General features: G+C 39.9%; 1 protein-coding gene across 3 annotated transcripts in view; it reads left to right on the forward strand.

Annotated features, from left to right (window-relative positions):
* The window catches only part of casz1 (castor zinc finger 1), a 191,830-nt gene that overhangs the window by 96,926 nt on the left and 69,668 nt on the right, over positions 1-25,236 (forward strand). The window contains exon 1 of one of the 3 annotated variants that reach the window (XM_042491014.2): positions 13,614-14,061. The exons of the other annotated variants lie outside the window; for them this stretch is intronic. Within the exon in view, the coding sequence (XP_042346948.1) occupies positions 14,013-14,061 (49 nt within the window). The 5' untranslated portion in view covers positions 13,614-14,012. Of the gene's footprint in view, positions 1-13,613; positions 14,062-25,236 lie in introns of those variants that run through there. 3 annotated transcript variants of the gene reach the window in all.

Below are 25,236 nucleotides of genomic sequence, written 5' to 3' on the forward strand. Positions count from 1 at the left end.
AAGCAAAAACCTGTAACACTGAAGAGGTCTGGGTGGGTTGTAGAGAAGGACTTTCAGTTGGCTTCAAAGAGCCTCTGGTTCCTTTTTTTTTTAAAAAAAAGTTTAAAAAAAATGGAACTGAGCTGGACTGTTAGTCCAGCTAAGAGTCAAATCTCAGATTCAAGAGGAACGCTGCAGATAATCGATTAAGGAAAAGTGGACCAGCTCCTGCCTGACCATTTGTGTTTCATTGCCTTGACGGAGGCTTATGAATGTGCCCCGCAGGGTGTCAGGTGGGGATAGCTGTAGAAATATGAAGTCATGTCATCCTACATGGCATTGTATGATCTGTGTCTGCGTGTTTTTGTTCTGCACAGATCGGCAATATGTTCTTAGTGAAGATTAGTAAGAGTGTTGTGTTTGGAGGTGACAGGATTACATCTCCGCTTTTTGCTGATGATGGTAGTCTATTGCCTCTTTGCAGCAGACAGCAAAGAGCTTTACGGGGAGGATGCATTGCACCTGAAGCTGCTTGCTGAACCCTCAACGTCCCGATTGCCTCAACCAACAACTACAAGTCATTAGTGCAGTGACAATTATGCTATCCCTTGCCATGCTCTCACCTGTGATAATTGTGTTAACTGAGGTGTCAAGCTAAACTACAAGCACCACTGCCAGGCAGTTTCTATTTTACAGACAGTAATAACCTCTTCAAATACTATCAACCTTGGCATCAATGCTACTCTACTATTCCAAAAAATGGGAAACATCTAGTTTAGTGTGTAGCATGCTTACTTTTAAGCGTGCAGTACAACTTGAGCTAATGGGTATTTGGTCATAAACTCATGTATTGGACAACTTATCATATTTTGACCTAATAATGGTGATAGAGTAAGGTCAGGGGGTCACCAAAGTTTTATAATCCATTCTGAGAGGGGATAAATGTGTGTACTAATTTTATCGCAATCCAGCCTGAGGATGTTGACATGTTGTCCTGGATAGAACAGAACTGCAGATATGGTGCAATGTTTGACCACGCCCAGTTCGTTTGCACTATGTCAGTCAAATTGGGACCAACATGAATGCACATTCAAATTGCAGCCCTTTTTGGTAAATAACTCCTGATGATTGTGAGGATGGAGTAGCAGTGCAGAAAAATGAGAAGAATGGCGACTTCAAGTGAAATACACTTTGGTGTAGATTGTTGTAAGTGTAGATAGTTTTAAGTTGAGGGGTGAGGATAGACAAGCTTTAGTGGCAAGGTAAGCCCTCAATTGCCATGGCACGTACTTAAATCTCTTTACCTGCTTTACAATTGCTGGTTTTGTTGTGGGGAGGAGTGTGAGTTGATTTTCTCTGTTTTCTTAGGAGTCTTTGCTTGAGAATCAGTTAGCGGAAGTCCGCTGATATTGGTTTATTATTACCTGTCTCACTGGCCCAGAATAATATGAATGGAGATTTGGGCAGTGGAATAAATTTAAACAGGCATTACTCATATGTATTATATAACACCGCACCTCCACTACATCAATAATATTAAGGCCCCAAGCCTAAAACCTACAGAAGACACTCCAAGGATAACAGTACAATAATAGCCTGTTAACAAGGCAGGAGGTAGCCTATTGGCCTGTTGAGTTTAATCTGTTGCTGTAGCTGTTTTATTTAAACATGATGGTAAAGACATAAAAAGTAGTTTATGTTGCAAGACCAATGTAATACCCATAACTGTCTTATAAAGGCTTAATGTCAGGAGGCTTTAGGGGAAGTGTCACTAGAATAACACTGATCAGCCTTGAGCTTGGGAATTAGAGACTGCAAATCTTTGAGCATAATGTGACAACTGGGATAGTTTGGAGGGATAAGAGTGAGTAGCAACTTTTGCTGAACAATTTAGATTTTATTTAGCTCATTATAATATTATTCCTTATTGTATTATGTCAGAAAAGGCCACCATACATGATACTATGCCACTGGACAAAATGCAATATAATGGGGATAACCTGCATTTAGACACCAATAAATATTATGCAGCTTGTAGCATAATATGCTAACTTTGTTTGCTCTGCAGTGGCAAGCTTAGATGTAGTTTATTTGCAGTGGAATGAAATGTTTTTGATTATCCACAGCCCACTTAGAGCCCGACAGTATATTCTGTCTGTTTCTGCTATAAACCTCCTAATTACAATATTTGTTGACTTCTACAGAGAGTCGTGTGTTTCTCTGTAAACGGTAGCATAAATGCATTAAAGTAATTGATTGTTGAAAAACAGACAAAAACTGTCATCACGTTTCCCTGGCAACGGTGAGCATTATCTGGGTTGTGTTGATGAATTGAAGCAAAACACCCTGTAATTCATATCAACTCTATTATATTTTTCAGCTCTAAGAGGAAAAATCAATTGAAACAAGCTCTTATGCATGGATAGATGCTAGTTTTGATCAATACTATTTTCACAGGGATGATGCCTTTGAGGTTGATTGAGGCCAGGTTAAACAAAGCTAGCCAGTGGTGCTCAGGACTAATATAAAAATGTAGATATTCAGAGAGGGCACAGTCACTATTTGGGTAAAAAAACATTTTGCACATTCACCTGAGTTTTATTGATCAAAATAGAATCATGTGATTGAGTGAGGATATGGGTCAACAAATAGGTCAAGGTCAGTCAACAGCACAAAGCCTAATCCTGTCCATCTTTTGTATTCCATCAAGCGTCACTGGTATTCCACCGGGAACCTGTGCCCTCAGCATATGGAAACTAAGGGCCCTTAGTTCAATTATACAAGCCCATTGAGCCTCAGACTATTGACATATCTCTGTACTCTGAAAATGTCATGGATAATGATCAAGCAGTTCACCAGAAAATGCTTTCATAGAAACCAAGATCTGGAGGCTAGAAGTGGAGTGTGTTGAATTTGTGGACTGTAGCTATAAGGTCAGGATTTACCTGCTTAGAGGTAGGAGTGATATGCACAAGAGGTTAATTTTCTCTGAGGGAATGCTATCCCATATCCATAGCTACACACAAAATAATGCGTATTATATTGTGAATCAGGTGTTTTGCAAAGGTTGTGAAAGGTGCGTTTAGTGGTTTGCAGAGGTTACATAACAGATCTTGTTATGTTCAGTGATTATTGTTAATTTCCATTATCACTGTCTGGTTGCACAGATAGTCTTTAACCATAGATATAATAAATTTTAAGACTCTAGATATTTATCTAAGTTCATTGCTTACACAAAGCTGTCTAATTATTGACTATCGTAAAGGGGAGAAAGTTGCTGTAAATTATATATTAAGAGTTTCCAAACTCAGAAACATGGCCAATCTCTCTGTTCAGCTTCACCAACAGAAAATGTGTGCCCACTGGAAGAATTTAACAGTTCGGCTTACATCTGAGCTACCATGTTGTCAAACATGGTGTTAGCTGTGTAGTTGGGAGATCTGCAAGGCATGTAGCCATACCAGAAGTGACGGTAGAGATATCCTACTGACAGTCTCAGTTACGTCTTTGATGCTGGGAGCATGCCGCATAGTTTTTTGAGGTTATACTTACTCAACTAATACTTGGATATCGCATGTCTAGATATTAGCTGACCAAGCCAACACATAAATGTTTTCATCATGTAACACTTCAGTTGCACTTCTTCTCAAATGATTATTAACATGATCCAAGGATCTGAGGAAACATAAAAATAAGTATACAGAAAAAGTATTTGTAAAATCTAGCATCAGTTTCCAGATTGCATTTCAAAAAGAGTTGTCTGGACATTAACATACCTTAACTTTTCTCGGTCAAAAACTTCACATGTAAACAAAAGTAGGCATTGTGAACACATTTTTTTCTCTCCTATTTTGTATTTCTGTAGCTTTGTCTCTGTCTTTATGTTTGAAATCTTAGTCTGTATTCAGCAACAGATACAGGCAGAATCTTAATTGATCTAATCTGGTTACTGCATGCTATTTTCAACAGTTCCATTATAAAACTCCCATCCTCCCCCACTCTGTCTCACTCCCTTCACCTCCCACACTTTCTACCCCCCATCTGCCCTGACCTACATGGTAGTCACATGGCCCCGGCTCCCTGGCTTGGCATTTTATGGAAAATCTGCAGGAGATAAAGCCACAGGGTTTAAAGTGTTATCCCTGCCTGTCCTTTGAGAAGGGCTAAACACTGAATGAGGTGTTATTGCATCAATGCTGTTGGACACACACCGGCAGCAAAGAGGATATCTTCCTCCCTCCTTCTCTCTCTTTCTCTTTCTCTCTCTCTCTCTCTCTCTCTGTCTCTCTCTCTCTCTCTCTCTCTCTCTCTCTCTCTCTCTCTCTCTCTCTCTCTCTCTCTCTCTCTCTCCTCAGTTTGATTGGATTTAGTAGAGTGTCACCACTGTGACTTTGGGGAATTTCTCTTTCCCTGTCGCTGTCTTATGCATGCTTGCTTGGGTTATTTACTTAACTTGTCCAGAAAATGGACTGTGATCTGCAGCTTACCGCCAAAGCTAGGGAGACACAAGTGCCTCATGCTAGTTAAGATATGCCAGACAGGCACCTAGACGCTTGCTTGCTGCTCCGGCTTGCTTACTGCTCCGGCTTGCTTACTCCCTTGCTGGTGCTGAGGGCTTAGTTTTGCACTGTGACCGAGTCCCCTTCACACTGTTGTCTGCCTGTAAATTTTCTGCTGCCCTTGCTATTCAGCCAATTACAGCAAAAGAGCTTTAGTGATTTTTTTCCCTTCTCTTCCTCCTGGTGTATATTTATATATTTATTTTACAAGCGAATGACAAGCATTGCTGAAGGTTAAAAAAATGCTGAATTTCATACTGCTTATAATGTCAACTTTTTTTCTGTAGTGGGACTGATCAATAGAAGTCAGCTTGTGCAGGACAAATACACACTCTGCAGACTAATATAGCTTTCTCGCCTGTTGCGTTTCAGTGTTTATTCTTCCTTACTGTTACATGTGTGAAGGGCATGCAGTAGCTTGATAAATTTCCCAGAAGTCTTTGCAGCCTAGTAGTCTTAACTAGAGGACAGGTGATTTGGATCTATGAGTGAAAGATTTTTGGTAATCTCTTTTTGTATTAATAAATTCTGTTGAACAACTAACATAATAAAAAATAGCATCTAGCATCTAGCATATAGCATTTTGTTTTAGAGTAAATGCATTTAATTCCTGTTTGATTTTTTCCTTCTTTAATTTCTTAGAGAAGTAGACCCCTGCAGAGGTTGGCTTTTTTTATTGGTTTGACTGATTAATCTGTGCTAACATTTTTCAATTTATAGTAATTGGTAGAACTTGCCTCCGACTGTAGTCAATAGCTGTGCGGGGGCCTACATCACCAACTGTAATGTTAAGTGGAGCAAAAAGGAGCTTGATTAAACCCCTTTTTCAATAAAGTTATCACCTATATGCAGGTTTTTTTTAACATGAGTAAAGCCACTAAAAATTAGTGTTTGACTGCTTTCCCATATCCAGTAGCAGTATGCCTTTCTTGTGGGTTTTTTTTTTGTGTGTGTGTGTGTGTGTGTGTGTGTGTGTGTGTGTGTGTGTGTGTGTGTGTGTGTGTCACATGTGATATACTGTCTGAAGCAATAACTGTCCTTCCCAATGTCCATTCCTGATCACTATTTTACATGATGGAGGCTCCATGAGTCAAGATAATATTTTTGTGTGCCTGAGAATCTCTGGCTGAATTTTAGGAAAAATAATAGCTGAAAGTAAAAACTAAATCCCAACAATTTGTCCAAGTCCATGGTAAGTTGCCGTTGTTCTAAACATTAAAGTAACAATACAAGACACTGTGAGTATGTAAGTGAAGGTAAATAAGTTCAGTTTATCTGGAGTTTGCAGGTCTTATGGTTTGTCCCTGTGCACCTATTGTAAGTTTTATGCTGTCAGCGTCTTCCCTCACCTCTTGACATTAATCTGCTCTGTCCCATACTGTCAACCTAAGAAGCTATATATTCAATAATTGGTTTAGAAGTACACACCTTAAGTCCATCTACACAATAATAAGGTCTGCTGTTTTTCAGCGCACCATATGTTCCTCTCAGGTAGATTCTCTGAGTTGTTTATTCCTCATGAAGCTGGGATGTGGTACTAAATATATTTGACCTGATGTCTGTGAAAGGCCAAACAATGACCATCAGTACAATGTCAAATGTAATGCAGAGCCACAAAGCAGTTCAGGAATGCAACCAAAGCGTTGTGCCATGTTGCATTCTGGTGCTAAAATGACCAGAGAAAAGACTGGATAAGATAAAGCAGTCAGGACTGTGGCAGTCAGCTGTAGTTGTACTTGATGAAGTGAAGTGCAGGCTTATACAACAACCCCACTGCAACCAAAAAAAGAACGTCACATAGGTTTTATTGTTCTGTCTCTCATAAAAACAAAACCAGAAGTTACACAAGTGATAATTGTGCATAAAAGAAGTGACACCACAAAATGCAGTGTTCCAAAACAAGAGAGCAGAAGAATAAAGGGCTCTTTCCACCAGTGTAGAATCAGACACGCCTAGCAGTGGGAACGGAAAGCAAAACTGCTTAATGTGACAAAATAAAGACAGAAACACTCCAAGGGAAAGTTAGAATTAGGATCCTGAAAGATTTATGCCTCCATTTTATTTATAATTTGTTTTCTTTTCCTTATTGGAATTGAGTTGCAACTGAATATTTGATGAACACAGCCTAGAAGTAAGGATGTTATGTCAGCAAGGAAACAAAAAGTAAAGAGAAACAACCAAGAAATGTATTTTGCAAAGTTTGCGCTTTGGAATAAACTAATATGCCTCTGCTTTCAGAAGTGACTTGTTAATTGAAAGTGGGGGGGAGTTCGCTATCTGCAGGTTGTGTTGAGCCCTAGCGAGGCTAGCTGCGCCTTTCCGTATGCACTGCACTGAGTGCTGGGTACTCTCCGTGCACAGAACACCATCTGCATTTTGCTGTTAACGCGCCTTCACATCCAAGGGAGGATTAGGAGAAAATCCCCTGGTTTTTTTCAACCAGTTGACAAATATCAGATTTGTCTCTAAAAAATTAGCTCCATCTATATCTCCCGCCATATGACACACAAAAAAGATTATCTTTAATACCCAGCCAGCTTGGGTGTGGAAAAAGCAGATTAAAGTTTCAGTTTGGTCATATTTACCCAGCCACTTCAAGTACGAGACTGCCTGCATTACACAGTAGACAGACCTCTTCACAAAGATCCCTCCCCCCACATGCACTTCCACTCCCACCCCCAAGCCTTTACCTTCCAGAAACAAGATGTCTGCCTTGAAACAATTAGACATCATACTTAAATAATTCATCATTTCCCAGTCAGTCTTTCTCTTCTACGTGTCCTTTAAACAGACAGAGTGAGCTGCCAAAGGGGCTAAAGTGAATAACAGCAGCAGGTGCCTTTTCAGATGGAGCTTTGTAGTCTGCAGAGGGTGCTGAGCTGTTATTTTAGCGGCCCACTAGTGAGGAGCAGGGGGTGGCTGGGAAATGGACCTGGTGGCTGACCTGAGACCCTAGAGCTGTCCTATTAGCAGTGTGCTTGCAACTAAAAGTTACCAGCAATAATTCCTGGTTTCAGTTGCACTCACATCCCAGGAAACAACAATATTTACTCACGGTCACCTGTGAAATTAAAGGGTAACCTTTGTATTTTTCAATCTGGACCCTATTTTCCCATGTTTTTGTGTCAAAGTGACTAATGGGAACATACATTTTTGAAATTCCTCCAGTGTTGAGCGACAGGGCTTCAGCCTCGAGCTGCAGTGTATCCTCTCGGGGCATTTGGCACTGTCAGCGTACGTCCCATAGAAGTGCCTGTTTTTGCCAGTGACAGGCTTAGATTGTTACTTTAAGTGACAATTTATTGAAAGGACCCCTACATAGATGGACCTTTTTGTAAAGGAGTAAGATCATTTTCTTTTAACTAAAAATCTTGGAAAAATCACTCATCAAACCTACCAGACTCCAAAGAAATAGCATATTTTCACATCTGTGTGAAATAAGAGTTTATTTCAACCAAAAGGGAGTTTGTGATTGTTTGAACTGTGGAAAGCTGAACCAAGATGTTTTATTGTGTTTCTTTGTGTTTTCCAATGATAAAATTACTGTTTATTTAAGTCTAGTCTGGTGGTTTAGGTGATAGCTATTTTATAAGGGCTTTTTTTGTTTTTTAAATGACTTTTTCAACAAAAAGGTCTCTCTGTAGGAATCCCTTCCATAAGGCTGGCATACACTTTGTAAGAGCCACTTGATTACATATTTTATACTTGGATAAAAAAAATGTTTTGGCATATTACATAGGCTCTGATATTATTAAGTTTACATTACTGTTTCTGTATATTTTGAATAGTATATGCTAAGGTTATGTTTATCTTTACATTACTTACGATATTAATTCTGTGTTTGAATGTAGGCTAAGTTGTTTACTACAGGTATGGTGTGGTAAGGCAGTTTAGTGTGCATGACTGTAGAGAATGTGACGATGTACGTGAAAACAACGAGAAGTCTATGTAGGTGTGGATCATAATACGTTTTTGACAGTGTTGAACCGTAGTATGTCGTGTGATAGCAGGTGATATGTGAGATTTGGAAAAGGACATTGAGTCAGTTTGTGGACCAGACGAGATGTGATTTGCAAAAGACTTTGCCTGTTGTATTTTTTTGTATTTTCAAATAGACCTAAGTTTTTCCATGCCTCGTTCATTTCACAAAAAGGAACTGGAGCACACCTTGCAGACTAAGTGGCCTAGGTACTTTGGTATGTTGAAACCGCCTCTAAATACTTAAAATAAGAATCTGATCTGTCAGTGGCAAAAACAAGCACTTTAAGTGAATGTAAATGGATGGTGCCAAATGCCCCAGGTGTTGACATTGCAGCTTGTTTTGCTGCTGCTGGCTGTCTTGTTCAATATGGGGCCATTATAAAAAAAAGTGCAGTTCCCATTAATCACTTGGACAAAAAACATAAGAAAATAGGGTTTGGGTTGAAAAAAACTGCTGTTACCCTTTAAAGAAGCCACAAACATTGCTTGAATCCCCATTTGATAGTTTAAGAACCTTACCTCCCAAACATAAACTCCTTTGACCCTCAAGGAGGTCATTCGTGCCTGCAGTGACAGATTGTAAGACTGGACTTGCATGATTATTACCCATCAGCATGCATCAGAGGGATTTAAACATATGAGTAAGATGCTCCTTAAGCCTCTGCTAAGTCAGTATGTTCTTCCTGACCATTTCATTGCCAAATACATAATCGTCATCTGCCGATTACAGAACTGAAGGCCTGAAGGCTCTACCTGGTGTCCTGGATGTTGACTTCCTTGCTTCCGCTCAAGACCACTGCCCCACCCAGAGGTTGCTTTATGAACACAGGAGCCCCATAAATGAAATTAAGGTGTCAATTAGTCAATTACAGCATAATAACTCTGAGGGCAGACATTTAGAGACAGAGAGAACCTCAGCTAAGTTCATTTCCTCCGGCCCAGGAGCCTAGCGCTTGGCACACGTCACTCCCCACCCAGACTCGCTGAATGAAGGCCCCAGTGCTCTCCCTAATGTTATTTTCCCCTGGATATCTTTTTTGATCAACAATTTCCTTTCATGGGTTTGTTTTTCAGATGCAGGGTATGCACTTTTTCTCTCCCCAATTTGGCTAGGGAGAATTTTATAATTTAGTAATTAAAATCTTTGTTAGGCTTTAGAAATTGCAGCTAATTGAATTTAATGGGAAGATGAATTTCAATTTTATTTGATTAGCAGGACCCCTGGCATAGGTATTTATGGAAAAAACTCTACAAAAATATGCTGTGTGGGCTAAGATGGCATAATAGAATTACAGATAATCGGATTTCACTGTCATGAATTTCACTCTAATTTCACTCTAATTTTCCATTAGATAGCTGGTTTACAAATATTTGCTCATCTGCGATGGGAAAGGCTATCTGTCTAAAATGATTACAGAGCAAGCCTTCAGAAATATGTCCCTTTTTTCCCCTCCCTTTTAAAAACCAGATTGCGAGGGATCAAAATTAGGAAGATTGCATTATGGATGTCTGCATCCGGGAGAGCAATGGGGGAGATATGATGATTACGGCCGGGGGATGAAAGCAGTGTCAAGAAAAATGTATGACTCAAAAACATAGGCCTATTCTATCTGCAAAATCTCTGCTCTCAGCACACTGCCGCTAAGCAACATGCTATATCATAATTCATGTAATATCATAAACAGTGCATGAATATAAGAAAGGCATAGCAGTACGTTGACATACAAATATACCTTATACCTCATACAAACTCCATGTTAATTGCTTCCAAGTGTGCACCTATAATGAGATTTTACCATGAGATTTTCAGTGTATGTATGTAGCTCTATATACAGCTATACAGCAATTATGAAAATCAAATGAGATTCTGAAGAATCATTGTCATGAGTAATGCAAATGATGATCATCAAGAAGTGGTGTATTGCTATCATCATTGTTCTGGCTGTATTTGTGTGTAAGTTTAATATTCAGCTCCTTCTCTGCTTAAAAATAAATATATAATGCAATATAAACAGACGTGAGAGGGAATAATATCCCACATCACAGACAACCTCGAATAACACTAGGGTGAACTCTTGTTGAATCCCACTTTAAAAGCCCCTGCTTCAGAATTAAGCTTTTACACGTTCAATTTCCTGCCAATTTGACAACAACATGACAGTGAATATCAAGAATAAACTTGATCCATTGTCTGCTGAAAAACACAAACTCTTTTAATTTGTTGTATTCAAAGTTAGATGCGACAGAGGAGCTTTGTGCCACTCCTCCTGTGTAATCCCCCCACCTGTACGCTCCACCAGTTAGGACAGACCTCCACCCCACGCCAGCTTGCACCCACTCCATCTCCTCCCATTCGCTCACTCACTCTTTGCCCCGAACTGCCAGAGACAGCAAGAGGGGTTCAAAAACACAATCTGACTCTCGGCAAAGGTCAGATTTCTCACTCGGCATGTCTCTGGGCTTTGGGCACAAAAGCCACTGAATTCACATCTATCAACCGGGCCCTAGCTTTTGTCCTGGGGAATGGAGGACTCGGAGTGGGCCCTTCACCAGACCAGCCCCTCCTGGAGTGCACTGTCAGGGGCAGCCAAACGTCTGGCCCGGCGGCCCTTTGACTGATGTACCCCCTCCATGTTACACGCACGACGGCGCGCACACACACACTCACATGCATACACACTCTACCTTGCCCTCAACATTCTCCCGCATGCAACATACAATGCCCTCAGACTACATCAAACGAAAATCCCCACAGCTCCTTTTGAAAAGTAATGGTTTCGGCCCCAAAGATGGCAGCCCAAGGGCCAGAGGGCTGTAATGCATGGACGACAAACCCTCCCTCCTGTGGACATGAATAGAATTCACCCTGCAAACCAAAACCTCCCCCAAATATCAAGTTTAGAGATACTGTAGTCGTTCTTGTTTTCTTTTTATTGATGCATGGCACTTTTGTGGTACAGAGCACAGGGTTGCAGCTAGACAGATGTTTACATATATTAACCACAATCATTTAAACTGCCCCAAATGTTATTATTTAAAAAAACAACATAAAATTAAAAAAAAAAAAACATACATATACTTCCTTATCACAGTGCAGTCTGTATTAAGCTGCTCAAAAGGGCGCACCTCTATTAAAATACTAAATATGCAACACCACAATCTGAGTATATATATATTAGTCAAAATTATATTTTCAACCTTACTGAGAGTATTTCACACATTATGCAGTGTCACACTAAATAACAGAGATATAAAAACATGTCACCACTGTGGTCAGGCAGCATTTGAACCACAGTTTGCGCAGAAAGATCCAGTAATGCATGCCAGACGGTACCAGGTCTCACCAATTCAAAAATACAAAATATGTTTATTTGCTCAATATGTGATTGATGAAGAACAGGACTGACATTTGACAAACATCCAACACCTTTGTAACAGAGAAGGTCCGGCTGCCAAGTCTGAAACAATTGTATTTTTTTATCATGGCGAACAACAACTGAGGTAGTATTTACAGTACAGTGTTAGATCAAGGGTGGAACCTTTTGATAGAAACTCTTTTAAGGACATTTCCCTTTATGGGTGTAAGGAGGAGACAAAGCTTTTTTTTAATTTCCATTATTAACTGGGATGAGTCATCATAATCTCAAAATCAACCAAAACCTGTTTTATGTACATACTTTGAACTTTGCTGACAGCACTCAGGAACTGAAGCCAGGACTATGTATCATTGCATTATAGTTCACAGCCATAAAGTTGTTCATTTCCTCTTTTCTATAAACCAGTAAATGTTAGTTACACACCACCCTTATTCAAAATAAAACTGCTGTGAGAAAACAGGAATAACCAGCGACCTTTCAAAGTTTAGACCTTTTGTTGTTATTTGGTGTCACTTTGTGAATTCCACATTTTTGACACAGAGCCATGTTTACAGTATATGGGCATTATGTACAAATGGTCCAGAGGCACTTTGCATGCTGCTGCGGAAGAAACTGCCAGGCAAATAAGGGGTTTGTCTTATAAAGTATTCATTGTCACCTGGTAACGGCTGTCGTTTATCATTTCACCTGAAATTACAATGAAAACTGATAGCTTATCAGAGGGAGGGAAGGAGAAAGAGCGTGCTCTGAGGGAGAGAAGCAAAGAAAGTATACGACACGGCACTGAAATAGAGAGGATCTCCGTTTTGTGAGAGAAGTGAAAGAGTTATTTGCTTCGAGCTTAAGTGTTGAAGTCATATCTTTGTGAAAAAAACTTGTATTGCTTCTGGCAAGAGACATAAAAGAACAAGCATGTTCTTTGCATGCAGTTGTGTCCCTTAATGTGCAATTCGATGATTCAGCCCTGTGAAACCTGAGCAAATCGGCTTGGTTTCTTTCAAAAATGGCAAGATGGCAATGAGCAACTTAGAAAAAGAGATTAACCACCCCCCCAAATAAAAAAAAACAACTACAAGAAAATTCCATGGAAATCAGCAATGAAAAAAAGGAAACAACCTGGAAAAAGTTTTTTAATGTATAAATAAACATAATTATGATAAATATAGTTTCCATTAAATGTTTCCCTATTTTAAAGAAAATAATTTCTAATTCAACATTTTGTGCCTATTGCTTTTTTTTTTGCATGTTTTTTGATAGAATTCAAACCAATTTTCTCACGGTTTAAAGGTTTAAATACTTGTGAAAGGGGTCTAAATGCAGCACAAGAAAATTGATGTCCATCCAGGTTTCAAAGGGTTAATAGTAAGGTGACTCGCTTACAAAATTGTCAAAATATCCTTTGACACACTATAGCTGCGCTTTCTGTAAAATAGTAATGATATAATGGTGTTTAACAAGCAGCTCTAGATTTAAATAATTAGCCTAAAAGCTTCAAATACTTCTACACAATAAAAGTGTAATATATTTTAGTAAAACGTGCAATTTCTTCCTCCCCAAAACCTTTTTTTTAAGTGTTGAGCTCCCTTCATTTGAATAGAGGCAGTGGAGGCTCCACCCCAAGAGAGTTGAAAGGCTAGAAGACCACAAAGATGGAAAAGGCCAGCCCACTGAGGGAGGGAGAAAAAAAACTGCTCCGGTTCCTCTGCCATAATTTCCTATCAGCCTATTCAGACAACATCACCAACAGCTTGGTCTGTGCGTGTGTGTGTGTGTATGGGGGCAAAGCGGAGAGCGAGAGAGAGAGGCAGCGCGCGAGAGGCAGAGAGAGAGCGACACAGAGAGCGACAGAGAGAGAGAGAGCAGGCAAGGGGGAGGCTCCATATTCTTTCACCTACCCCCCGTCAAACCACAGGAAGGAGGGGCCAGACCCTAAGCTGCCAATCAAATCCGCTCATGGCAGCCGGCATTATCTCAGCAACAAACTATTGACAGATTACATGTCAAGGAGTTTAGTGCATGATTGAAGGAAGCCTTTTTTATCTAGTTACTTTTCCGCTTTATTTCCCCCTCAACCAACCAACATTCGAATGACTTTCTAACAGAGTTGAGTAATATTATGAAAGTTACATGTCTGAGAGGATTTAACTTCGACTTCCCTGAATATGGTGAGTACTCTTCTTCTTTTCTACCTTTGCCAGAATTTTTTTATTAGCTGACAGTTTAAGGTGTGCCTTTATCTCTCACTAAATACACAGAGAGGGGAAGTTGTTCATGATTAAACTATGTGCCAGTGCGTACGTATACCCAAGTGTTGCGACACCCTTATTTATAGCTCTTTGACAGTGCCCAAAGGTGACTGCAATATCAAATATGATTGCCCATTTCCCCAGCACACGACTCGGGACGCCGTGTTACATGCTGCTCACATGTGAAGAAAGTTCACAAAGCCAGTTTCATTTTCTCTTGTCAGAGACTATTTCTCTTCTAGGACACAAGAGCAGCACAACTCCCTGTCAGGCTTTTCTTCTTCTTCGTCTTGCTTGTTTAGTCGCTTCAGTTAATTATATGTTTTTGAATAAGCCACTATTGGTGCTGTAGACATACAGGTATTGGGTTTTACCCACAGAGACACTGGCGATGCCATTAGGGTACATTGAATGGCCTGAGGGTTTGTTGCCAAGGGGACAAAGCAAACAAACTGTTGTGTTGCTCATGTTGTCACACATGTAAAGGGAACAGGAGCAGGGCTAACACCTTTCCAGGTACTTGTAATTAGTATATATGCAAAGTCTGGTGTGTGTTACATTAAAATCTAAACAGTCTGATAAGTCTATTCAGTTACATGATAGGTAAAAACAAAAACTACATTTATTTGAAATATTTAATGCAAATTTTCTCATTGATTACTATTTTTGTGCAAATGCACCTGTAGGGCAGATAATTTCATATTTCATTTGACCTGTAACTGTCACGTTAACAACAGTCATTCTGTGCGTACTTTTGGCTTTTGGGAGGATAAACTTGTCCTGTGTGTAACTGGATTACACCTTTTACTTAAAAGCGTTATTCTCCTCGCCACTTTACTTCTTTATGTGTGTTTTAAAATACTCGTTTTTTAAAAAATGTTATTTTTACATGTAGTTCTTTATGTTTCGTGTGTACTATATTGACGCGTGTGTTTGCATGCACTGAGTGGTGTCTTCCTTGTATACGTGTGTGTGCATGTGTGTGTGTGTGTGTGTGTGTGTTAATAGCCCCTCTCTAATTCATTATTTGCACTGCACATAAATAGAACTACTCAGTAACTAAAGTCTAACTTTTAGAGACATTATGGGCTTCCTTTGACTTTGATAAATCTTACCTGACCTATTTTTTAAAACGCTTTATTTTAAACTCATATAGTGTGTAAATATTTAGTAAAGGTTGTGGGATATTTTAAGTTGGCTGTATTTTTGAAACTGTATCAGTGTTTTAAATTACAAAGAGGATTCTCGTTAAAATATTTATATACAGAATTCTTCTTTCTTTTTTTTTGGTCTTTTTATATTTTTAGAGTGAAAGAAAATCTGTAATTCAAACTTCATTTAAGCAGGTTTTGCTTCAGGCTGTTATTTTGAATACGTTTATTTGCCAGTTATTTACTCTCTCTGTAACTTATTTAAATCATCTTGACAATTATTTCTTTTTTCTTGCTGTCTAATCTTGCCGTTCAGCACTTTTGACACATAGGCTCTTCTGCTCTTTAACTTGTATGCAGCACTATTATTGAAAAATAAAACATGGTCTAAAGATAATGTTTCTTATTAAGCAAAACTCTTAGAGATGGTATAGTGAGACCACTGTGACCACAGGCTTTGACAAACACGTTTTAGAGACAGACATGAAGCCTCGGGTATTATTTCAGGTTATTTAAGGTGTCCTGTATTATGGTTTAAAATAACAACAAACAAGTACAACTGTTATCGTGACGCACCCTAATTTCAAACTTTTCGTCAGCTCGGAAAATGTTTTTCTTCCCTCTTATGAGTCATAATGTTGATTGCCTTCTCCCTCACTGAGTTGTCTCATTAACCCTTTGTGGCCCTCTCCATCTTTTACGGCCTTCCACAAAAAACCAGGATGAAATGAGGGAGAAAAACAAGCCCAGTTCTGAAGGCCCTCAATAACCTTTTATCACAATTTAGCAATAACCTGAATCAATTTGATGTCTTAAGCAATAAAATATGCTGTTGCACTCCTATTTCTGCTGCTCCTTGGATGACAGTAAATTTACATTTTTTAATTAAACTAGCCGGAATTTTTATTAGGGGGCAGGGCTATGCTAATGGGAATGTTGTGTACAGCAGATTAACAGAGTTTTGAAATAAATTTAACAGGGAGACATTTGGAGGAAAAAAAATGCGAGTCATTGTCTTTAACCTCTTTCATGCCGATTTCTCCTGGGGGATCCTTGTATTCTAAGGAGCCTTGTCAGGGAAGAGTGCTTCTCAGCAACGAGGTGATTAGTATCGCCTTGTCAACCGAGGAAAAACACTCACATTCTCAAGATTTATTTTTTTAAACACCATGTTCAAATGATACCAAAATATATTATTTTTGTTATCACTTACATATGCAATTGAATATACAGACACAATTTACATCCTTCTCTTTGAGTTAGGTTGTTGTAGTTTGTAAATTAAGTGTTTAAAGAAAAATGCATGTATTTTATTTTGCTATTTATTTTAAACGTCAAAAATAGAAAGATTTTATTGCAACATTAGAATTTGTATTTTAAAACGGCACCTCTTTTAATTTTCCTGTCTAAATTAATGTGTATCTTTAAATTTAGTTTTCTGATTTTACACCTTCATCCGGCAAGAACTATTAAATAAGTGTCAAATACAGTAGTTAATGGCAGCGTATATGTTTGTGTAGTTTTATGGTCCGCTCTCAGTATTTGATTGATGTTACGCGAGGCTGTGTGTGTTATGCCTGGTTTTAGCAGAGTGGCAGGGGGAGAGAAGGGGGAACATAGACAGCAGACAAGAGGAGGGAGGTGTATGAGTGTGTGTGTGTGTGTGTGTGTGTGTGTGTGTGTGTGTGTTTATGTGTGTGTGTGTGCTGGGGGGGTAGACAGAAAGAGAGGGACAGCTGAGTCCTGATTGAGCATGTGCCCAGTCATCAGACACAAGCCACCCAACACCATAATTACCTTAACCCCCGTCTTTTAATACCCAAATCACACCAACTGGCCTTTTTTTTTTTTTTTTTTTTACCGGCAGAAAGAGGAAACATTAGAGATCAAACGATCAAATAAACTCCAGATGCACGTGGGCTGCCATGCATCTTGCGGCAGTAGCCAAAGTGTTCAGGGCTACTTGATATGGGCCAGGAGCAAGGCAAGTGGCATCACCACCCCCTTTCTTCAATCCTGTGCACTCATGCAGTGGCCAGCACCTAATTAAAACCTCAAAGCTCCCCGTCACCAATCTGGAGTAATGGCCTAATTAATACTCGGTGAAGAAATATTCCAGAATGATAAACAGGTTGCACCTTGGGTCTTCATTGCCTTTATTATCTAAAATGTAACGGGCCAAGTTTTTATTATCAGAGATAATGCATGTTTGTTATACTGAATTTTAAAAATAAGGGAAATTAAAACGGTGAAGTATCCTTTTTAATTATACAATCTTAAAAAATGAAGGCAATTAATTATAAATCATGTCATTTAATTAAAAAAAAAGTTTTATCATGTATTATTTTCTGGGGGAAAAAATTGGTCTTTTTTCTCCGTATTTCTGTCCCATTTGTCTCAGCGTAACCAGCCGAACAGAAATCCTGCTTTTAATCTCACAGCTGAATATGCCGTGTCATGTATTCCTGTGCGCAGAGTCAAGAGAGAAGCTTCCGGTAACTTTTTTTTTTCTCCCCCTCCGACTCGATTTCCTAATCTTTCATATGAAATTATAATTTCATGCAAAGTAAGGGAGAAGAATAATCTCTAGTCGTTGATATGCTGTATAAGAGAGGAAAAGGGGAAAATGAAGAGGTAATTAGCAGAGTGGAAGACTTTGGCGCGTTTGTCTGAAAGCGTGGTCTCCACTGGCCATGAATGAATTTGCATGCTTCGCTTATCGAAGCACACTTATTAGGCCAGCTGAAAGAGAGATTAAGCCGGCACAAAATGTGGTGACTAATCCTTTTAAATGTGGCAGGGGGTCTTTAAGGTATGAACCACTCCGTACGTAGGTTAGAGAGTATGGAATGTGACGGACCACAACTTTCACGCAAGTGAATGTGGATGAAAGGAAGCAGCAGACGGGGGGTTAACTATTTAATGACAAGGACAGTGATTGACACGGGTAATAAATTGATAGTTTATCTCGTGACCCTCTTATCTCTGGAACAAATACAGCAGGTGGGGTCAGGCTGGGTTGACATAATGACGGAAACACTTTGTGTGGTCCAACATCAGTGCAGTGGCTTCTCCTTGGCTTTTTTTTTTTTTTTTTGTATTACTCAATAATTGCTGGTGAGTTTAATTAATCATACGTGCAAAAGCTTAAAAGATGGTAAGAGTTGGTGTTGAAAAAAATTGGTCGTCTCACTTGACAGCTGTTTTTTTACGCGTTGATCACATCTTAGTTTCACTTCTCTGTCGCCTTTTCTTTGATGAATTCTGGGAATGCGTACCGCTTTTGAATTTATTTTTTGATAGGAGGAAAGAAAAAAAAATCTGCACGAACAAACATGGAAGCTCTTTTTTTTCTGTCACCTTCACTGTGAGCGAGAAAATGTTTGCTCTGCCGAGTTACAGAGCCAATACCCCTGTCCTCGTCCGTAATTGACTGCAAACAGGAACGTAGTGACGTTTAAACACTGCCCTCCTCTCTTTTCTGTGTCACACACACACACACACACACACACACACACACACACATCTCTCACACAGTCCCCCAACCCGGCACCCCTAAGCTTCAGGTTCCCCTTCTGCCGTGTGTTTTTTCATGTGACATTCTATTCACTTGGGTCAGTAGCAGGCAGCACCAGCAATAATTACTGTCTGTACATGATAAATCTGAAGGCCAGCTGTTCATTTCTGTCACTGCCAACAGACACAGAAAGATAGCGAAGAGAAGGAAGAGAGGGGGAGAGAGAGGGGAAGAGCCCAGGACAGGAGTTTGCCGGATTTCTTTCCTTTTTTTTTTTTCACTCGGTAACTTGATAGGATTACATGGTTCTAGAGCCCACACCTGTTAAGAGGCTGTTAGCAGAACAGTTGGCAGTCCCATAACCACAGCTTAGCCTTTTTCTTCTCTCGGTGCTGTCCATTCTGTGTCCCTTTTTGGGGATTTCACCCCTCATGTATGATGAGAGTTTGTTTCTCAGGGGCTCCTGCCTCACTCGGGGTGAGGAGGGGAGAGCGCTCCTTGTGACACGTGAGCGGTGTGTGTTTGATGTTAGAGAGTGTACCGTACTCTTCTGTGTGTGTGTGTGTGTGTGTGTGTGTGTGTGTGTGTGTGTGTGTGTGTGTGAGAGAGAGGCCAGGTCGGCTGACATCTCTTTTTCCCTCCCTCTCTTGAGACTCGTCTGCCATCAGTTGTGCTTCCCTTGCCGACCTCAGTCACACCGGAGCCACCCAGGAACAACGTATATACTACGAAACACGACGGCAAACAAAGAAAGAATTCAATTTGGTTTGACTTCTACAAGGGTGGGGGACAGGTGTTGGCAGAGTCGTAAAATACCCAAATACAGGTTAAACCAGACGATTTAAATGATTAAGGGTTAGGTTGAGAACATTTGTGCATATTTTAGGAGTGTCAAAGCCCTGCTGTCAATTAGAAATACTTTTGGAAGGAGTGGAGAAATGAGTAATGCATAAAATTTGTTGCTTGTTTTCTCATGTTCGGGTATTATTAAAGTGGAAAACAACTCTGAATATTGTCTGAACACAGGGAAATTTTGTATAGGAGACAGTTTGAATCTGTGACAGTCATCAGACTCAGAAAATCGCATTACAGTAGGTTGTTTTGTGCCTTGGTGCAACGTGTCTCACTGCCTTATTTGGCCTTCAGCAGCAACCCAGCTCTTCGTCACTTTCTGTGGGCCCTCAGCACCTGTTCCCCCTATTGTGCCGGAATTTTCTATATTTGGCAAGAAGTTGGACTCTCTTGATTGGTGTGTAGGTCAATGTTTCTAATAGTTAGAAATACTCTACCGTTATTTTTTTCTTTCTTCAGCTGTTGCTCTGTTGCTCAAAAGACAATATTAGAAAACATGATTCAACTTGGGAGGACTACGAAACATTTCTCACCAGGGCATCTAAATGTCATGTTGTCCCTCGCATGTTATTGACACGTTGCGCTGCCAGGAGTGCAAATTATCTTCCATCTGAAGCACAGGAGAAATAATAAAAATGAAAAAAAAAACAAGAGCAAAGTTAATAGATATCTCAGGCTAACTTTTAATTGTTCTGATATGTAATCGCTAAATGACAATAAAAAAAAAGGAGCAGGGCCACTTTAAAAGCTTTATCTCTCCTGCTCTGTGCCCAAAGTGTCATGTCCATAACAGCACCACCTGATCTACAGAGTAAAATAACCGCTAAGGCTTATTGTTTGGACAATATTGAAGCCCCCCCCCACACACACACGCACACACACCCCACACCCCCCTGCTCCCCCCGCTGCTTCTCTCCCCTCTCCCTTGATTCATTTCACCCACTGTCCTCGGCTGCTGGAAAATGGCGTTAATTTTTTTATTACCTGTTTGACTCTCCAGCCTTATTACTGTAGCCCCTTAATGTTCTCTGTAACCGTGGAAACCAGATGAATAAATGTCCGCCAAAGAAAATGAGATGATTAAACAGGTCACCCTTGCAAAACAAATTCGCTTGGTCGAGCGCAATTTGTGTACCAAGCGGCTGTCTTAACAGTTTGCTAACAAGGGGATTGTTTGCCAGACTAACTGACAGAGAAGGGAGGGGGGAAATGAAGATATCTGGGGAAAAGGATATGATTGAAGAGATAATATTTTACATCACCATGCTATTTGTCTCATCTCTTTATTCCTTGTGATAATGTGGTGTTTGTGTAATATTCTACCTTTCTCTTTTTTTGTGTTCTCTAAAATAATAGATAGAGACTGCAGAAATGTTGCATATTTTGCCAGCATTTGCAAGTAATGTTCAAGTTTAAAGCAGCCATCCATATTATTGTCAGAGGCATTTGGTCTGTGATCATCAGCAAGTGCAGTAGCAAATAGAATTTTCCTCATTTATGTGGCAACCAATCATTACTGCTAATTGTCCTTGAGGCCATCTGTATACTGTAGGATGGCTCGTCCTCTATTGGCGTTGGAACGGTACTGGTCATGGATTTACAAGTCCAATAATAATACTTAACTCCTCCAACCTCCATAGTCAGCGCAAAACAGCTCATATTCACAACTGCAGTCATAAATATGATTTTTTTTTTCTCAAATTAAACAGTAGCTTGAACCAGCATCCTGGTTTCAAAGTGTCACCAAGCTGCTTTCCCATGATGCCCCCGCCCTTCCCTTCTGTGTTTCAAGTGTAATGTTCTCATACAGTATGACTTGTTTTAAGCAAAGCTCTCTGACAACCATATGAAGCGTCTGGTGTTTTCATCTGAGAAAATAAGAGAGTGCGTCGGGGCAGATTTAGCCATGTAACGATAGGGCAAACACGCAGACTTGGATTAGAATCAGGCCTGTGTTGCCATTCTGACCACAAATCATAAATGTCGGGACACGGCGGTGGTGTTGTTTATGGAAGGATGCCACGCTGCGCCACTCAAGGGTGTTGCCTGTTTGCATTGATGCACCACTACCACTTACCGCCTCTTGCTTTAAAACAACTTCCGCATCCCACTCAGCCCAGCCATTTTGTCCCATCACCAAAGCAGATCCCAAATGTTCACCGCAGCTTCAGCCTCAACTTTAAAAGAAGGAGGAGGTGGGGGGGGGGGGTTGCTGCTCAAAGCAGGGCCGTGGCTTCTTTAAGTCGTTTGTGGGACAGAAGATGGCGAGCCCGAGTTTTTCCACTGGTAGAGGGGGGTATTTCATCCCAATACAGGGACACTACAGCTCAAAACTGAAAAGCACTTATGCATTATTGATGTTTTAATTTGTGCAAATGCCCAAGTCTTTGTTAAGTGATTATAGTGCTAGGGAGATAACAGGGGAGGTACTTCTCTATGAAACAAGAGCTTGCTTGCTGGCCGCACTGGGAAGCCATCGGACTAAATCTAACAAGTCCGCGCTTCTACTCAGCCCCGTGCGAGAGAGAGAGAGAGGTGGGGGGGGGGGTATAAAGTTGACTCAAAAATATCAACGTGTCTAAGATAAGAAAAAATTCAGCCGTTGATCTTTTGTCCTTATTTCAGCTACACCTCTCCCGTTTATGATGTTGGGTTTATAGGTCTTTTACATCCCTTATCAAAAATTATTTGATGTAAATACAATGGAACTGACCTGAAAAGCCCTATGTGTAAATACTCCTCGTGGCACACTAGAAACTGACCTTGGGAGAAGAATGCAAAGTTATTATGCTTGCAAAACAAGCCAATAAAATAATACACCGTTGAAAGGAGGGAGTTTGGGTAAATATAAAAGAGAGGAGAAGAGAAGCAGTTTTCTTTCCTGCAATGATTAACTCAGAACAAAGGTTATCAAGGATGACATTTTTTTAAACTCTGCAATTTATGTAATTGCTCGCTACAGCTACCTTGCCAGATAAACAGTGACGGTAGAAAAGGTTGAAACTTTCCCCCGGAAAACAAACATGCATGTTTTTATGCACACTTTTGCTGAGCTAAAAAGATTTTGTTCCATATCCTAGTTTATCCAGTCTCTAGCTTAGATCATGTCACTTCAGAACCAGTTTCTCCTATTGAACTGTTTGGTGTCGACGATGGCTGTCCGAGCTCGGCCTCATCCCTCGCTGCTCCCACACCTGCAGCTGTTCACACAGCCTGCCTTACTCCAGCACCTAACACATGTATAACCTGTAAATTATGCTGTATTCATTTAGCTCACACTGCATTAATATGGGCTCTATCAATGTCAACCCATGAGATAAGTGTCTTAGTTTTGGCTTTGGTTTCGGTATTAGTCATTCTCTTTTGTTCATTGGCTTTATTCGTGCTTTATTCTTTGGAAAAATCTGCTTGAGTATGGAACCAGCCTCTGCCTTCTGCTTTGAGGTCCCTGGTGGAGGTAAAACACGAGAGCATGCGTGTGCACACATGCACACACACACGCACAGTAGGCTCTCAGGCTTCCCCAAGCATTTACTGCTTTATTAAGCTGTCTCATGAACCCACTAGCAGAACATGAGAATACAGGAAAAAAAAAAAAAAAAAAAAGAAAAGCCCATATTACTTAGATGATTTGATGTCATTTGTGGACTACAAAACACTAGGCTTTATTGTGTGCGCAGGGAGAAAGAGCGGGAGCAGAGGAAAAAAAAGAAGTTGGCTTAGAAATTCAGAATTTCAATTAGCGTACGTAATCTGAACCTGCCGGCTTTGATAGAGGCTTTTTTTTTTTGACTAAGAATACAGCAGCACTTGTAAAACATTAATTAAGCAGACTTGTTTTTTTTAAAGGATGGAGTAAAGTGTGCTTTATGCAGTCATTTTCACTGAACAAAAGGCAGTTACCTTACATAGAGGACCGCTTCACCCAAACCATTTGGAAAAAAAGGGCAATTTAAATGGAAGAAGAACACAAAAGACAAAAAAGACAAGCCATTGAGAGTAATGTTCTAAAGGAGATGATATCATAAGAGAGCAGAGCCTTTTGCTGAAGAATAGAAATGTATCCCTGCCTCAGTGAAACCTAAGCTTGGCGCAGGAAAACGAACCCCTATTTTAATGACTTTCTACCTGACAGATGACTTTAGACCGCCTTTTGGATCACATTGCTCTGACTTTGTCTCTTACATCATCAAACCATTGATTATTAATAGTTTATATGAATTGTTAATTGACGGGTAATATGAGTTATGATGGCAATATCCTGTAAAAGATTACTGTTTGGTTTGTTTCATAAAACTAAAAAGTCTTAAAGGAGTCTCAAACTTGTGCTTTTTTTCTGTGGTGATGGTTTGTGGCAAAGCCGTGGTATGTCTGTTTGTGCTGCATGGGCGCCTGAGCCCTGTTGAAATTTCTACTCTTTTCTGTTTAGCGTGGCTACGTGATACTGCAAGCTGAAATGCATGCTCTAAACAACACTGGTTAGCATTAAAGAGGATTACAGTCCATTCACGCGCTTTGCCTTTATTTCCCATGAATGTACCAAGAAAAAAAAAAAAAAAAAAAACAGTGCAGGTTATTCCCAAAGCATCATTTACCCACATGTAGAGGCAGATTATATCAAAGGTTTATACATTAAAAGGTGATTGGGATGAAGGTGATTTTTTTTCACCTGTTATAAGACATAAGAGATTTTATGGGGACACTTCTTGGAATATGTAACAGAACAGTTACTGTCCCATATTTGCACATGCTGTTGTATGTGCCTTTTCCACAGACTATTGTAAATCCTCTTGCAGTGGGTGATGAGTACACATACAGATGATACATTAAAACTGCCATAACTCGCACACCCAGCAAAGCTAAAAATCAATTGGAATGGATAGTTAAGCTGGCCCCTAAAAATCAATGAGCAATTCATGTCCTTGATCACAGAGTGTCATTCCTCTCAATGTTAGAGGCTGATGAGGGCTGAGCATACACACACATATACTCACATTCAGCACAAATAGACAGGAAACTTGCAGACACATTCACTGTGCTGATACAAGATGTTCAGACTAAATTAAACGTGCAGAACAAGGACACATATTTTAATAAACTTGGATTTTCAAACAATTCTCTTAATATCTATATTAAATGTGTTTAGTATAACAGCACTGTCCATTTTACAGTTTATTTTTCAAAACAGAATTCATCCAGAATGTTTTCATCAACATTTGTTTAGACGGTGTTAAATGTGGTCAGGGTATTTTATCACTGCCAGCTGGTGAATACAACATTGTAGTCAACCTATTGAAAATAGCAGGGTGTCAAATTTCAAAGCTCATGTTGTTGTTTTTAAACCGTGCAAAATGTTGCAATTCAATGACATTGTACACCAAGCCTGGAAAATAGAGATGACCTTATAGCCATGACATGGTGGGGGCACAGACGCAGCCGAATACACCCACACACGCACACACACACACACACACACACGCACACACACAGTGAGCTTTCATGTAGGAAGAAGAGAAAGGCGATAAGGTTAGCCAAATGAAGAGGATGAAAATTCTGTGTTTCAAAATAGCAATT

The sequence above is a fragment of the Plectropomus leopardus genome, chromosome 9 (genome assembly GCF_026936395.1).
Source record: "Plectropomus leopardus strain MGB_pleo_1.0 chromosome 9, ASM2693639v1, whole genome shotgun sequence".
Taxonomy (NCBI): Eukaryota; Metazoa; Chordata; class Actinopteri; order Perciformes; family Serranidae; genus Plectropomus; species Plectropomus leopardus.